This window comes from Camelina sativa, chromosome 13, assembly GCF_030686135.1.
Source record: "Camelina sativa cultivar CO46 ecotype springtype chromosome 13, ASM3068613v1".
NCBI lineage: Eukaryota > Viridiplantae > Streptophyta > Magnoliopsida > Brassicales > Brassicaceae > Camelina > Camelina sativa.
This window is the reverse complement of record NC_141892.1, coordinates 2,700,924-2,717,103: the sequence shown is the minus strand read 5'-3', so window position 1 is coordinate 2,717,103 and position 16,180 is coordinate 2,700,924. Positions and strand designations below refer to the sequence as shown.

The following is a 16,180-nucleotide window of genomic DNA, read 5'->3' as shown; positions in this document are numbered from 1 at the left end:
ATGGGCACCGTTCGAGTCTAAGGCCTAGAGTTGCTTATATAGCTAAACCTCCACAAGAATTTATCTTGTGGATATACGAGCACCATCTCCTTTTACGTTTATGTGGATTTTACATTCTTTTTCGATGGTCACCGAGTCTACTGGTTTTACTGTTGCAGTTTTTAACATGTCGTGGCTATTGAGTATATAGAGATTAAGTCATGGTTCCGTATATATGAGTTTCGCATGTGGATGCTTTTATTTTGTGGTCCGAAATTGAACTCGACTGGAGCAAGTGGTCGAGAAGCAAAAGGTAAAATAATAATGTCTAATGCATTTTCTTATAGCCGTTTTTTAAAAAAGAAAAAAAAAATCTAAATTAGAAATGCAACCTTTGTGGTTTATACGTGAATTTTGTTCCTTTGTGCTATACTTTGTGCTATACTTTTATACATGGTTTTACGAGGAAAAAAAACCCAAGCGGGACTCCTTCTTATCTAGTGAGGAATAAATTTACAAACTAGCTAGGGAAATTTAAAGGTAATGGTATACTTTACGGAAGCTCTCTTATATTTACGTTTTAAGTAATTTCAATTATGTAAGTTACACATTATCAGTCTGAAAGAAAAGTTACTATATTCATGCCGCTAATTTAGAAAGGTTGAGTCGATTAGTTTCATCAGTATAATGTTATAATAGAAGTTTTAAACGGCATATATATTGCGTCATGGCTTAAAGCAACCCTTGATTAGTCCATTTTGACCGGAATTGTCTCTTATGGGGAGACGAACTATGGGCATAAATATAATTAGGGATAAGTGACCAAGTGATTGATTAGTCCTTAATAGAGGGCAGTATCCATGTTATGGTTATAAGTTATAACTATAATCAACTGATATCAACGAGAGTCTTTTGGTTTTCATTAGTAATACACAAATATCAAAAAGTTTGACCATAGTTGTAGACTATGGTCGTACAACAAAGAAGAATCAAGATCGGAACCAGGAAGGTAGAAGATACGGTCGGTCCATATTAAGCTAAGGGGACCAAACGTAACTCGATATCTTTTATTTTCTTTCTTTCAATTGTATACGTTACCATTTAAATGAAATATTTTAAAATTGAAAATTGAATTTGGTTGATTTGTTTGTATTATTTGGTGTCGGAAAATGAGAAGAGGGAAGGAGAGATGTGATTTGGCAACAAGGAAGCTGCCAAAGCATTAGGGCTAGCAACCGAGAACTAAAATCAAACGTCCGTTTAATCGGACGGTTAGGGTTTGACCAAATTATCTCTCGGATATCTTTTGGGTCCTATGGTCTGACAGTCTTGAACCTGATTCGTCAATTCTACAACTTTATTTTTCAATGTGAGCATGATAAAATCACAATGTTTGGCTTCAAAACAAATAATGTTCATTTACTATATAGATCGGGTATAGTATTCATGTTGTAATATGATCCAGCGTAAATGCATATTGATCCGAGACTGTTTATCTTCTATACATCAAATATTTTATAAATTTTACCAACACAATCACCTAAATTTTTTTAAGATATGCGTTTGATAAGACTCAAAGCCCGATATAATAAAGTAAATATTAAATGAAGATAGCCTTCGATAGAGAAAGAGTAACAGCTTTATACGGAGGCTATCCTATGATAGCTTTAGACACCATCTCTGCTCAATTTGTTTTTTTTTTTTTTTTTTTTCTTGAACATTGAATCCACAGTAAAATTACTGCTCAGTTTTTCATTTATTTACTTAGTTAATTTTTTTTTACAATCTAGATTTAGTTCTACCAACTAATTCCACCTAGTGGTACAATAATATTGACCCCGAAATTAATCAAACTAACTACAAAAGGTCGAAACCAAATCTTATCTTTTTTTTGTTTTTTAAATAAAAATATTGTGTGCAAATTGAAACAAATCTTATTCAAATTTAATAAAATCATGGAAAACAGTAAAAATATTGAAAGGGACAGCAGAAACTGAACCAAACCGGTCAAACCGGTGTCTGGCTCCAATCAACCCAATCACTATCAAAGCATTAACTAATGATCACAAGGAAGAGCACAGTTTAATTCTCTACATCGCAGTCCACGATAACATTTTTATTGGTACATGATCTGTTAACCGTTGGATCAAATTTTTAATAAAAGATGATGCACGCGCGAGAGAGTAAACGGGTTTTTTTACCCAAATATATAGGAGAATGTCTTTTCACCGGACTCTTAAAAGACGTTCTTCTTCTTTGCATTGGAAAACGGCGTTTTTCTTATACAACCGTCGCCGTCTAATCATACGGACAAGTAAAGTCTCCGTTATATACCATTAACGCCGTTACTTGTACACACACACTCTTAATAATAATAATGTACTAAAAAACAAACAAATCAAAAAATCATTATCGATCAACTGTCTCGTTAAGATGATGGGGAGATGTTATTAGCGGAGTTAAGTAGTAACAATGAAGTGATAGATAGATACTATAAGTATAATATGTGTGTATGTATGTATATGTTCTGACATTATTTTGTCGTTGTCCTAGTAATAGGAGCGAGGAGTACTAAAGTTTCTCTTTCATGGCGTCGGAGCTCACCCTCTAGTTATGTAGACTGTCCTCTACTCTACTCTTCTCTTCTCTCTCTCTCTCTTCTTTAAACATCTCTGCTCTGTTTTTCCTTCCAGTTCACGCTAATCGCCTGTGTCGGTCCCCCCTCTCTCTCTCTCTCTCTCTCTCTCTCTCTCTCTCTTATTTCTTAGTTCTCTCCCAACAAGGGCAGAACGACTCTGTCCCCTTGTTTGAAAACTTTTGATTCTTGCTAGAAGCTTCAAAAGCATCATCTGGCTTTTTTTACCTTAATAAGAAAAAAGGGATCTGGGTTTTGTGTTGTTACGCTTGAAGACGAAGGAAGAAGACGAAGGAAGAAGACGATGATAAGGATAGAGAAAATGAAAGGCTTGGTTTTTGGTTTGGGGATGGTGGTTTTTATGCTTATTGGTGCTGTTTCTCCTATGAACAACGAAGGTTCTCTAACTCTTTTCGTTTATGTCTCTTTTGTTTGTTTGTTTCTTCTTCTGTGTTTTTTTTTTCTCTTCAAAGTTTCGATTTTTGAGTTGTGTGATAAGGTTTTTCAAAGTTTGCTTTTTGTTTTGTTTTGTCTCTGACGAACAAGCCACGAGAGAGGTTCTCTAAGTTTGACTGGGTTTTTCAGAAATTAGGGTTTAACGGTGCTTTCTGAGAACTTTTAAAACGCGTCTGTTTGATTCTGAATAGATCATTTATATAAATCTGCAACCTTTCTTTTGATTCTGAAGAGATCATATCTGTAAATCTGTATCTACACACACTGACTGTTCCCGAGAAAGCTAAAAAAACGAAAACTTTTGATTTGTGCTTTATAAAACCTTACTTTAGTTTTCCTAGAAATTCTATGATCATGAGATCCAGGCTTGGTTTGGTTCCGAGCTCAATGACTCAATATATATATATATATGTGTGTTCTAGCTCACTTCACAGTGAAGTTTATATTACTAATCCAGTGGGGTTTTAGTTTTTGGCATGTGGCTTCATATTTAACCATTTGACTATCATCAGTGTCAAATGATTAAATAATTCCTTTCTGGTTTTTTGTTTTTGTTAATTCTTAAATGTTTTTGACTTTGCACAGGAAAAGCGTTGATGGCAATAAAAGCCTCATTCAGCAACGTGGCCAATATGCTTCTTGATTGGGATGATGTTCACAACAACGACTTTTGTTCTTGGAGAGGTGTCTCTTGTGATAACCTTACCCTCTCCGTTGTCTCTCTGTAAGGATCTTTTTATCTCATTCTTTATCTTTTTTTTTTGGTGTCTATTTCACTATTTGATACAGATTTTTCTGATTTGACTTTTTTTTTCCTCTGTTGGAAGTAATCTGTCCACTTTGAATCTTGGTGGGGAGATATCACCAGCTCTTGGAGACTTGAGGAATCTGCAGTCAATGTTTGTTTTCTCTTCTCTCTTTACGTATATCTATGTGAAGAACTATGGTGTTGAATCCTAACAAAACTCTTTTCTTTGCTTTGAAAATGTCAGAGACTTGCAAGGAAATAAATTGGGTGGTCAAATTCCAGATGAGATTGGAAACTGTGCTTCTCTTGCTTACCTGTAGGTTTTGTTGAATGTTTGTATTTTCATGTTAATGAGAACTTAATTTATCTCCACTGTTATATAATCAAATAACACTTCCTGCTTCAGGGATTTGTCCACCAATTTATTGTTTGGTGACATACCGTTTTCAATCTCTAAACTCAAGCAGCTGGAGTTTCTGTATGTCTTCTTTTCTTTCGCATTCGTGTGTTATCTTTGCCTGTTCAAGAGTTTATTTTTGCTAACTGTTTCATTCTCTTGCTAATGTAGGAACCTTAAGAATAATCAGCTCACAGGCCCAATACCAGCAACCTTAACTCAGGTTCCAAACCTTAAGACCCTGTGAGTTTCATTCTGATGTCATTCTATTTATGAACCAAACTGTTGAAAACAAAGTAATCATTTCATTGATAATAGCTTCTACCCTTGATTCTGCAGTGATCTTGCAAGAAATCAGCTAACTGGTGAGATACCAAGGTTACTCTATTGGAATGAAGTTTTACAGTATCTGTAAGTAGTTCATCTACTTATCTTAAGTTGTCAAGGCATCTAGAGATTTATTTTCTAATTGTGATGTGTTCGATTTGCAGTGGTTTACGTGGGAATATGTTAACTGGGACATTGTCTCCTGATATGTGTCAGCTTACGGGTCTTTGGTACTTGTAAGTGGATCCAATTCAGCTCATTCTCGTGTTTTACAATGCGTTATTTTTAACCTTGAATTCTAGCAAGTTGCAAGTGAATGTTTGTTTTTATAGTGATGTGAGAGGCAACTATCTTACTGGAACTATCCCGGAGAGCATTGGCAATTGCACAAGCTTTGAAATCCTGTATGTGTCTTCTCCTTACGGAATGAAATATATAGCACAGAACTTGGGGATGTATGTGTGCTTAATTATTTGTCTTTTGCATTTTCAGGGATGTATCCTATAATCAGATTACTGGTGTCATACCCTACAACATTGGTTTCCTCCAAGTAGCTACTCTGTAAGTATCTTTAAGACTCTTAATCATCTTGTCTGGTTTGTTAGAGCTGTTCATATAGTAAAGTGATGATGGGTTCTCTCCCAGGTCACTTCAAGGAAACAGGTTAACCGGTAGAATTCCAGAAGTGATTGGTCTGATGCAGGCTCTAGCTGTTTTGTATGTCTTGTTCTTATCCAAATGCTTGTTTTTTAAGTCCCTTTCTTGCTCTTCTGACTAAGTGAGAAAACTTATCCCATGCCCAGGGACTTGAGTGACAATGAACTTACTGGGCCAATCCCACCAATACTTGGGAATCTCTCATTTACCGGAAAACTGTGAGTCAGATATGTTTTCCTCACTATATGTCATGCTTATGTTCGTCACATATACGGATAAGTTTTTGTTTGCTTGAAAATAGGTATCTCCATGGCAATAAGCTCACCGGACCCATACCACCTGAGCTTGGCAATATGTCACGACTCAGTTATTTGTAAGATAATTTTGATACTCAAATATCTATTCTTCTCAAAACTTATGCATATCTTTTGAAGGTTTACTATTTCGTAGGCAACTAAATGATAATGAACTAGTGGGAACCATTCCACCTGAGCTTGGGAAGCTGGAGCAATTATTTGAACTGTGAGTTCTTATCCTCCATTATGCTTAAACATCCAATACTGGATTGAATAAACATGTTGATGTAACTTTACTGTGTAGGAATCTTGCAAACAACCATCTTGTAGGGCCAATTCCATCTAACATTAGTTATTGTGCTGCCTTGAATCAATTGTAAGATATGCGATAAACCCTTTCCTAAGTTACGCTTCCCTCTTCTTCTTCTTTTGCTGATTATCTCCCTGAAAACTAACTATGTTTTTCTTGTCTTCAGCAATGTGCATGGGAACTCCCTGAGTGGTTCTATACCACTTGAATTCCGGAATCTTGGAAGTTTGACTTATCTGTAAGTTTCAAAGAGTGCATAAACAACATAATTCTCTGGACTATATCAGCCTGTGATCAATAATATTTGCTCTGTAAACTGCAGGAATCTTTCCTCAAACAGTTTCAAGGGAAAAATACCTGCTGAGCTTGGCCATATTATCAATCTTGACACATTGTATGTTATTTTTCCCTGCCTTACATCGTTGTTCACCTATATAACAATATATGTGGACCAACTCATACAAACTTTGGTTTCAGAGATCTGTCAGGCAACAATTTCTCCGGGTCAATACCATTAACACTTGGTGATCTTGAGCATCTTCTCATCTTGTATGTTTTCATCAACCCCTAAAGTTGCATTGCTCTTTGCATTAACTCTTTCAGGTTTATTGACTTGATATTCGCTTTAATTTTCAGAAACTTGAGCAGAAATCATCTCAATGGGACATTGCCTGCAGAGTTTGGGAACCTCCGAAGCATTCAGATCATGTAAATATTGTCTTATGCTCCCATTTTTCTCCTTTATGATAAAAATCTTCCTACTTACAAACTTTTCTCCTTCCTTCTCAGTAATGTATCATTCAATTTTCTTGCCGGTGTTATTCCAACTGAACTTGGCCAGTTGCAGAACATATACTCTCTGTAAGTACAGCATCACTTCTCCTATGCAATTTACCGTATACTTCATAGAAATCAATTTTTTTTGCTTCTATCATGTACAGGATACTGAACAACAACAAGATTCATGGGAAAATCCCGGATCAGCTAACAAATTGCTTCAGTCTTTCTAATCTGTACGTGTTCTTTTGTTACAACAAGATGTGTGCTCTCAGATAGTGTTATGATCGTTTCTGGATCTTAAATCTTTTTCCTGCTCTTTCTATATACATCTTAGGAACATCTCCTTCAACAACTTATCTGGAATAATCCCACCTATGAAGAACTTTTCACGTTTTGCCCCGGCCAGGTATCAACGTTGTAGTATTTTCGCTTCTCTTGATCTGTCTGTCATATAATTAGTATACTAAATCTACTTTTTCGTTAATAGCTTTTTTGGAAATCCATTTCTCTGTGGATCAATCTGCGGTCCATCTTTGCCCAAGTCACAAGGTATCTTAATCCGCATTAATCCCATTGTGTTGTCTTTTACCGACATTTCTCTTCAAAAATTTAATTTGGATGTTTTCTTGCCTTTCACAGTATTCACCAGAGCTGCTGTGATTTGTATGGTTCTCGGTTTCGTTACTCTCATATGCATGATATTCATTGCGATTTATAAGTCAAAGCAGACAAAACCAGTCTTGAAGGGCTCTTCAAAACAACCTGAAGGTATTTGGTCTCATTATATCTCTCTTCTCTTTTGTTATTTAGTATAATCACAGCACCATTATGATAAGTCTTGTATGGTATCTTCAGGGTCAACGAAGCTAGTGGTTCTTCACATGGATATGGCTATTCACACGTTTGATGATATCATGAGAGTTACAGAAAACCTCAATGAGAAATACATCATTGGATACGGCGCTTCTAGCACGGTTTACAAGTGCACCTCCAAAAGTTCCCGACCTATTGCCATTAAGCGAATCTACAATCAGTATCCCAACAACTTCCGCGAGTTTGAGACAGAGCTCGAGACTATTGGAAGCATCAGACACAGAAACATAGTGAGCTTGCACGGATATGCCTTGTCTCCCTTTGGCAACCTCCTCTTCTATGACTACATGGAAAATGGATCTCTCTGGGACCTTCTTCATGGTTTGCACTTCTTCTCTTGGATCAGTTACGTAGTTCTTAAACCTGTTTTCTAGTTTGGACTGTAAAGTAGTGATTGTATGAAGCAGGGCCTGGGAAGAAAGTGAAGCTTGACTGGGAAACAAGGCTGAAGATAGCAGTTGGAGCTGCGCAAGGACTTGCATATCTTCACCATGACTGCACTCCTAGGATAATCCATCGGGACATCAAGTCATCAAACATACTCCTTGATGGGAATTTTGAAGCGCGTTTGTCAGATTTTGGGATTGCCAAGAGCATACCAGCCACCAAAACTTATGCTTCAACCTACGTTCTTGGAACCATTGGCTATATTGACCCAGAGTATGCTCGAACTTCGCGTCTAAACGAGAAGTCTGATATCTACAGCTTCGGTATTGTCCTTCTTGAGCTTCTGACCGGGAAGAAGGCTGTTGATAACGAGGCCAACTTGCATCAAATGGTATGAATTTGGATTTGAATGTCATTTAGTTTCACAAGTCTATTCTTGAAAACAGTGTGATATCATTTAGTTTTTTTTTGCAGATTCTTTCGAAGGCAGATGATAACACAGTGATGGAAGCTGTTGATGCAGAGGTGTCAGTGACTTGCGTGGACTCAGCACACATCAAGAAGACATTTCAGCTAGCTCTTTTGTGCACCAAGCGAAACCCTTTGGAGAGACCCACAATGCAGGAGGTCGCTAGGGTCCTGCTCTCTCTTCTCCCGTCTCCACCTCCTAAATAGTTACCTTCGCCTGGGAGACTGCAGGAAGGGGAAGAAAGGCGTGAGAGCCACTCTTCAGATGCAACAACCCCACAGTGGTTTGTTCAGTTCCGTGAAGATATCTCCAAAAGTAGCTTATAAGATACTAACTTCTAGGGTTCCCACTATTTAGTATTTTTCTCCTTTTTCTGTTTCATTTTCTTGTATGGCAAGCCAAGAAAGATCGGAGGGGGGCGGTTTTTATGTGATTTTGGGCTAGTATGAGGGGTATTTTGGAAGGGGGGAGAGAATTGAAGGCATTAAAGGTAAGAACATGGGATAGGTGAAAAGTGTAGGTGAAGTTAATGGTTTTTCCAAGGAACATCTTCACGAGATCGTTAAAAGTCTTTCAATCTCTTCTTTAATGCACACATCCATTAATGCGCACTACTTCTTCTTTCACACTGTTTTATATTTTGTACAGTTTTTACATGGCGAACTAAGCACAGACGTTTGGTTACATGACAACTCTACCACTAATTAAGATCATATAATGGTTTGAAGACAAATGTGAATCTTGAAGAGCGAAGGTTCATCCTTGTGAATCCTGCAACACAAACTTAAGCTCCTATTAGGATGTAATTGATGGAGATGAGTTTTATATATAATGTGATATCTCTGACGAGACCCACTGCGTTAGGTTTATACCTGTTAACATGGAGAATCTGTTTCCCTTTGAAGCTCTCAGATTTCTCCATAGCAATGTCTTATTTGTACAAGCACGGTATATGTCTTGAAAAATCTCTATGTAGATGACATACAAAGGAGTAAGAGAAGCAACTAATCTAAAAGTACCGCGACTGAGTCAGTATTTGAAGTGAGACATAGCTGTAATGAACGGGTAACATTGTTAATATTGGTAACCAAAATAAAACAAATTATAAGCAATTTTAGAGATAACGCTTACTTTGCTGAGAGATTCAATAAAGGGTTCATATCGAAAAATTGTGTCCTTTGGACCTTCAAATTCCTTCAATGAACAAAAAATGTTGGTATTAATAGGGGAATATAAATGATATTCCATCTAGAGATATCACATGATCCATGACCACATTGTAACAGTTTCAAGAATCAAACTGAAGTTTGCAGTATAAATGACTAACCCTCAGTAAATTGTTTTCATGTTTGATGTCAATTGCTTCACCGCATTTGCTTGATCTCTATAAAGAAGATAGGAGGTTTGTGAGTTTTAGTTCTTTTAATGTCCATTAATGACCCTGTCACTGATTCTAGTTCTAGCGGAAGGAGGAAACCTGCATCACCTTTGAGTCTAGAGGGCAAATCTTAGATTCATAAACTTGACAATTTGTCTTTGACCTACGAGATTCCTTGACTCTCCTACCCTTCCTGGAACCATCGGAATTTGAACTGCACAAGACGTGAAAGAACATTCTGAGAAGTCTTTATTTAAGTCCATGGAAGAGAAGAAGGACATTTATGAATGGGGATTTGTAAAAGGCTTATGGACTAACGTTAAGGAGTATATAGGATCATCGGTTGGTGCATTTTTAGCCTTCAATGAGAAGCATGCATAACTGTAGTTAGAGAGATGAGAACAACAAACAGCTAGCAAAAATGAGACTTACACTGGCAGATCGTCCCCTCGCTCTGAGAGATGTCCTTAAATGAAATGCCTGAAACAAAAGAGAGAATGTAAAATGCTGGTATATTTATGGTTTGATAAAGAGTTTCAAATTGTCCTTTAGAAGATACCTGTAAATCTTGGGCTGAGGCGTATTCTTTTTAGGCAAAGATGGTGAAGAAGTTTCTTGAACCTGCAAGCAAAGATATGTGTCTGTTACTGCTTCTGATGAGTTGGTGAAGGTGAAAGAAACACAAAAATAAATAGGCACACACGCACTGTTTTGTTCATAGTGGAGCTGAAATTTGCGATCTGCTCAGGTGCTGACTTAGCCTTAAACCTGAAAGAGAATCATACCAGAGATATAATAAACATGCCACTAAAGGAACCTAAACATCTTAAGAGTCCTTACCGGTGTCTTGTAGCCCTTTGAGCAGTCTTGAGGTTAGGTTCCTTTGGAACAGTGACTTTGGACCCCTGTAAACACACCAAATTCAGATATAAGATACACAGAGATGATGATACAATGAATTTGTAATCTCAACTTGCATTACCTTCCTTGGAACTTTATGTACAAAAGGAGTTTGGTCCAGCCGAGATACCTACTTCAAAAATCAACAATAAGATTAGTTCCAAAACAAATTGAGTTGAGAATAGTGAGTTTAGATTATGTCTGAGCGCACCTTGCGCGAGAAGCCAGTTTCGAGTTTTTGCCTTTTGTTATCTTGGGTTTGAGGCATAGAGTATAAGAGAGAGGAGAACTTCTCATCTAAATTTCCTAATGATCTCTGACATCTATGTAAAATCAAAATCAGTAGAAGCTAAGAAGACAAAAAAAAAGAGGCTGATGTAGAGGAGTAGAGGACAAGTGTTATACCTTGTGAGAAGCCGGACAGAGTAAATGTCGAGAGGTTGTTTGTTCTGTCTTGCCAACAGAGACGCAGTGGGTCTCGTCAAAGTTGAGTTCTTTCGTAAAAAAGGTTTGGTTTTAGACTTGTGCGTCGCATTGGGAACAGCTTTACCAGCTTGGTTGTAATATATGAACCCTAACAACCATAACAAAACCTTGGGTTGCAAGAAAACAAACATAAGACAAAAATTTGCAACATCTATTACCGTTGTATTGATCTGAGATCGGTTTGGGGATATCTTCGTATCTCGAGCTCAACGTTAGGCTAAACGCTGCGACAAAAGACATAAACATTATCAGGAAACAGTCTCTTTTTTTTTTGTCATCATATGCACATAATAATATGCAAAAAAAAAAAAAAAAAGATCGTACGTGAAGGAGGATAGTTTCCAGCGGATTCAAACCAGAGCTCTGCTTCTGAATCGAGTTCCGGTTTGGAGAAGTCGTAGAATCGAGGTGCGTCGAATTCGAAATCAATGTCGAATTCCTCAACGGAGAAATCTTCTTTGTAAAAGATATCTATTGTTTCCGGATCCATTGTCTCGGGGAAGAACATCTGGGGAGATCGATCTTTGATCTTTCAATCAGAATAAAACATCAATTCGTGATTTTGTTCTCTCTCTCTCTCTCTCCATAGAGGGAGCAAATTTAGATCGTCCTGTTACGAAACGACGGGGGATGTTGTTGGCTAAATATACAAAGTTAGTTTAACTAAAGTAACTACTAGTATCTATATTTGTTTTAATTACTAATGATTAGTTTTCAAGTAAGCATTATTGTTTTTTTTAATACTACTATGAATTTCCAAGTGCATAGCTTTTACCTTTTAGACATTTTTTTTTTTCATGTGAAAGAGGAATAAGCTTTTTGCACAAAGTAAAGAAACAATTATTTGTTTTCAAAGATCCAATCTTTTCTTTTTCAAGATTATTGCACAATTGATGATTCTCCGAAAGATTGTGATGTTACACATTCGCAAAAACTAAGGGTGTGAATGGTTGCAACGGTCAAGACGGACAAATCCATCAGCGGATAAGACCGCTTTTTATTCACCATTCATGAAGTACAGTCCGCAAGGGTGCAATCTAAAAATAATAAAAAGAAAACCGCTGCAGACCAACTGCGGACCATTTTTATGTACAAACAAAGTTGGTCCGCAGTAGTCTGCTGACCGCCCTATTTTTGGGGCGATCTAAACCACTGACGGATTTGGTCTCCCCTACCGCAGTCACCATTCAGATCCTAAGTATGTACATGATCATACAAAAATCATTCAAACGATTAGATAAATAAAAAAAAATCAAACTAAAAACGATTAAAATTGATCCATCAATAAACTAAATTCAAAGCCTTAAGCTTCTCGTGCCTCCATTCATTGTTAATTTTTGCTATAAACTCTTCTACCCTCGTTCTCAGATCATCATCTCCTTCCTCCTCTTCATCCTCGGCCTCTTTGCTCTCATCATCATCATCATTATCACTATCATCCTCATCCTCATCACTAAAATCATCATCATCATCATCAGCATAGCAATGGCTGATTTCTCTATCCTCTTCTTCGTCAGAACTAGAGTCATCGATCAACGGCTCATCTTGTACAGATGGAACAACAGCAGCTATATTCATAGCTCCATCATCATGATCATCAACACGATCATGATCATCAGAAGCAATGTAGCACATATCGTAGCTGACAGGGTTAACAAACGTGGAATCTTGTGAACCCATCGAACCAGGTTTTGATGATCCGGTGAAGATCATGACAATAATTAGGTTGCAGAAACAGAACATGAGAAGCGAATTCGAAGTTGCTTCTCCAATCAATTCGAACGCTATATCCAACATCTTTGCAGCCTAAGGAAAAAGAGAAATCAGAAAATATTGAGAAATAGAGAAGAAGAAGAAGAAGAAGAAGAAGAAGAAGTTGGTAGTTAATTCTGTTTTGTGATAGAACAGAGCTTTTGGCGGTATTTTATAAAGAGGGAAAAGTGTGTGAGAGAAGTTTTAATGACATGAGAAGCTTTGTGGCAATGAGGTGTGGATAGAAAGCTTTGTAGATATACATAAAGTAGAAACGAGTGTTGGGTCGTTGAAATATATATATTCTATAAAGATGAAGCTTCAATGTAATATTACAAACTTGTTTAGCTAGTGAAGTTACTTGGCAACTATTCATCAATCATGTGAGCAACTTTTATTTGTTTATCATGTAAACAAATAAAATTAAACAAAAAGGCTTTCTTGGGCATTGTAGTGTCACATGGATCATGTCCATGTCATCCATTACCATCATCATCGTTTAGGCTTTCCAAGTCAGCCAGAAGGTTCTCTGAAATTGGATAATTTAGCCATCTGAGAAGAAGTGTGCTCTTTTTTTACTTCCGGGTACATAGAATGAAATTTCGGTGAAAACTACTTGATGATTTTTCTATATTAACCACATTACCTAATCGTTATATTAATTTTCCTTAGACTTTAAATCATTTCATAAGCATATGGAATTTTATAGCCCATATCATGACATAATCCATCTCATGTATACCATAGTCAAAAGTCATACACAAATTTTTTTTGGACCAAGCGAAGAAATGAGAGGTTTATCATAAATTAATCGAGGGTAACTTTTCAATTTTTAGGTAGATATAAATACCATTTATGAAAAATTTCTCATAAAATTTTAGTAATGGTTTCGTTCGAATTGTGCTGGTAACGAAGAAAACCAAAGCTCGAATCTATAAACATAATTTCGGCTACTTTTCGTTTAAATAGAAAGCAAAAGTGTAATTTCTCTCCTAAATGACTCCTCTTCTTTATAGGCTTCACGAAGAAAACCTTAATTATAGTAATTAGTGTAACACATTTTTTTTTAAAAAAATCTAATTATATTTTTAAATTGTTTTATGGCTAGATATCCAATACTAATCTACCTAAGCAAAACAAAAAGTAGTTTGATGGTTTAACCAATTTAATAGCCGAATAGTTCAAACTCGCATCGACCAACCACAGAGAGTTTCAGCTCCGCTTATACGGCCGTCTAGGCCGAATTTTAGAATAAATGTACAAATATTTGGTATAACTGAAATAACAAAATATTAGAAAAGAAAATTTTGTTAGCCATAAAGTTTTAACATGTGGCAAAAATGCATTGGTTAAATATGTTAAAGTAGTAAAAATCAAGATACATAAAGAAGATGAAGGGCAAATTTAATATTTAATTAGTATTCTTGTCATTATAAAAGCAACACTCGACAATAGTAGTCTTGTGATAACTACAAGAAGTCTAGAATAAGGCTTAGCAAATTTACTCAAACTTTACTACAAAACTTACTCCATGAGCTTTCATGTGGTTGCAACGTCGTCCGAAGTGCCCCAAAATGATAACCAAGCAGGAGAAAAGAAAAGTGTTTTAGTCCAATATGAAGTTGAGCCAGGCTTCACCGTTCGTATGCGTCATAATATTGATCCTGCCACTGATCCTCAGAAACTCAAACGGTTACAAGATATATCTTCATATCGATATATATATATATATATATCATATAAATGAAATCCTAATTGTATTCAATACGTCTTTGTATGTAATTATAAGTAGGATAATTGCAAACCGTGTTTTGGCTCATAAGTCAAGGTGGAAGAAGCTTCAATATGTTAATACTCTAGTGAAGGGATCCATGGAGCTCCAAGTATGCATAGATATACATCTTCTTAATTATTTTCTTATATACTATTAGAACTACTTCATAATTCTTGTGTATATGCAGATGGCGGTGAATGTGATGCGTGCCAAAGTAAAAATAGCGATTGAAGAAAAGCAACATCTAGAAAATGAAAAAAACAGCTAAAGGAAGCTATCTTTGCTGGACTTCAAGATTATGTCAACAACAATGGTAAATTAATTATACACATGACAATTAATTATAATTTTATATTAAATTATAATTTTATATTAAGAATTTCATATTAACAATATTATGATGCTAATTACTAGGTATTACTAACATGTATAAAGCCGAGATACAAAGGTTGAAGAAGAGCATGGCTCCGCCCACCAGTAGCACTTAGTTGACTTGAAAAACCCCTCTCTCATTTCTTCTATTCTGTTAATTATGAATTGTTGCTTTTCATTTCTTGCGTTGTTGTAATTTCATGTGTTTTGGTTTTTCAGACTATTTTCATCAATAACATATCAAATCAGTATGCATTTGTTTCGTATTTGTATTAATTTCAGTTTGAATTACATAATTCCTTTCAATATTTTTCTTAATTACGAAAACTAATTTAAAAACATAAAATGAGTGCAAATTTTAATGAACAAAAACGTAAAAAAAAATATTAACGTACTAGTGATTTCTTGTTTTTTATTAGTGTAGAAAATGCCAAGTTTGAATTCAAATATATTTAAAACATAATTAATAATAAGGTTAAACAAACGCTTATATAATGATTCACGTGGATACACACCTACTTTTTTTTTTTTTTTTACAACAAAATGATCAATTCATGTGAGCCAATGAAAAAAAAACTTGTTTACAAACAAAACATGATGTGAAGATGTACGCGCTTGGTGACACACCTACTTGTTAGAATTAGTATCTTTTAAAAAAATTAAATATTTAAAACTGATATAAAAAAATTAAGTAAATAGTTATGTAAAATATGCATATACAAACATACTCTCTACGTTTCAAAATATAAGATGTTTTAGAGAAATTTTTTGTTTCATAATATAGGATGTTTTCAAGTTTCTATGCAACTTTTAGATTAGTTTAGTATTTTATATTATACAGTATTGTTTCTGATTGGTTGAACTTGTTAAAAGTAAAAACTTCTTAATCTGCGTATTTTAGTTAAAACATCATATATGTTGAAACGGATGGAGTAATTTCCAAAAAGTACTCCAACTTTTAGCACAATAGTAATTGTATATGTATATCTTATTTGACCTTGTTTTGTATGCCTGTTTTTAAATTTATTGAATTCAAAATTGTTATTTTCCTACCGTTACAATTTCTAATAAATATTCTTTAATTTTTGTTATTTGCTTCACGTTTTTTTTCACGCACAAAAAGAAAACGTTATCATAAATGTCACAAACGTTTATTGATGTTGGAAAATGCCAATTTTAGATTCAATATATTGAAAACCAACTC

General features: G+C 35.5%; 4 protein-coding genes across 4 annotated transcripts; 2 read left to right on the top strand and 2 right to left on the bottom strand.

Moving 5' to 3' along the window:
• The first annotated feature begins 2,374 nt into the window (after positions 1-2,374).
• On the top strand, positions 2,375-8,925 carry LOC104734735 (LRR receptor-like serine/threonine-protein kinase ERL2). The gene is made up of 27 exons (XM_019234394.2): positions 2,375-3,012; positions 3,656-3,794; positions 3,898-3,969; positions 4,063-4,134; positions 4,225-4,296; positions 4,387-4,458; positions 4,555-4,626; positions 4,707-4,778; positions 4,875-4,946; positions 5,035-5,103; positions 5,188-5,259; positions 5,346-5,417; positions 5,501-5,572; positions 5,650-5,721; positions 5,800-5,871; positions 5,972-6,043; positions 6,128-6,199; positions 6,283-6,354; positions 6,442-6,513; positions 6,595-6,666; positions 6,747-6,818; positions 6,920-6,991; positions 7,073-7,134; positions 7,225-7,353; positions 7,441-7,779; positions 7,866-8,236; positions 8,320-8,925. The coding sequence occupies exons 1-27, from the start codon at positions 2,919-2,921 to the stop codon at positions 8,518-8,520; spliced, it is 2,772 nt and encodes a 923-aa protein (XP_019089939.2). The 5' UTR covers positions 2,375-2,918; the 3' UTR covers positions 8,521-8,925.
• Positions 8,872-11,697, bottom strand: LOC104734734 (uncharacterized). Its single transcript, XM_087482156.1, is given in 16 exon segments — positions 8,872-9,085; positions 9,187-9,366; positions 9,446-9,508; positions 9,642-9,698; positions 9,801-9,906; positions 10,011-10,051; positions 10,125-10,172; positions 10,252-10,265; positions 10,268-10,313; positions 10,400-10,460; positions 10,533-10,597; positions 10,675-10,722; positions 10,804-10,915; positions 10,998-11,166; positions 11,237-11,302; positions 11,403-11,697. Coding segments are annotated over 15 exon segments (1,128 nt in total). The 5' UTR covers positions 11,587-11,697; the 3' UTR covers positions 8,872-9,085; positions 9,187-9,318.
• A 342-nt stretch (positions 11,698-12,039) lies between these two features.
• LOC104734733 (uncharacterized) lies at positions 12,040-12,977 on the bottom strand. Its single transcript, XM_019234799.2, has one exon. The coding sequence runs from the start codon at positions 12,873-12,875 to the stop codon at positions 12,360-12,362; it is 516 nt and encodes a 171-aa protein (XP_019090344.2). The 5' UTR covers positions 12,876-12,977; the 3' UTR covers positions 12,040-12,359.
• Positions 12,978-14,294: 1,317 nt separating this feature from the next.
• On the top strand, positions 14,295-15,272 carry LOC104734731 (basic leucine zipper 19). Its single transcript, XM_010454368.3, is given in 5 exon segments — positions 14,295-14,522; positions 14,623-14,713; positions 14,792-14,858; positions 14,861-14,917; positions 15,019-15,272. Coding segments are annotated over 5 exon segments (450 nt in total). The 5' UTR covers positions 14,295-14,361; the 3' UTR covers positions 15,093-15,272.
• Positions 15,273-16,180: the final 908 nt, after the last annotated feature.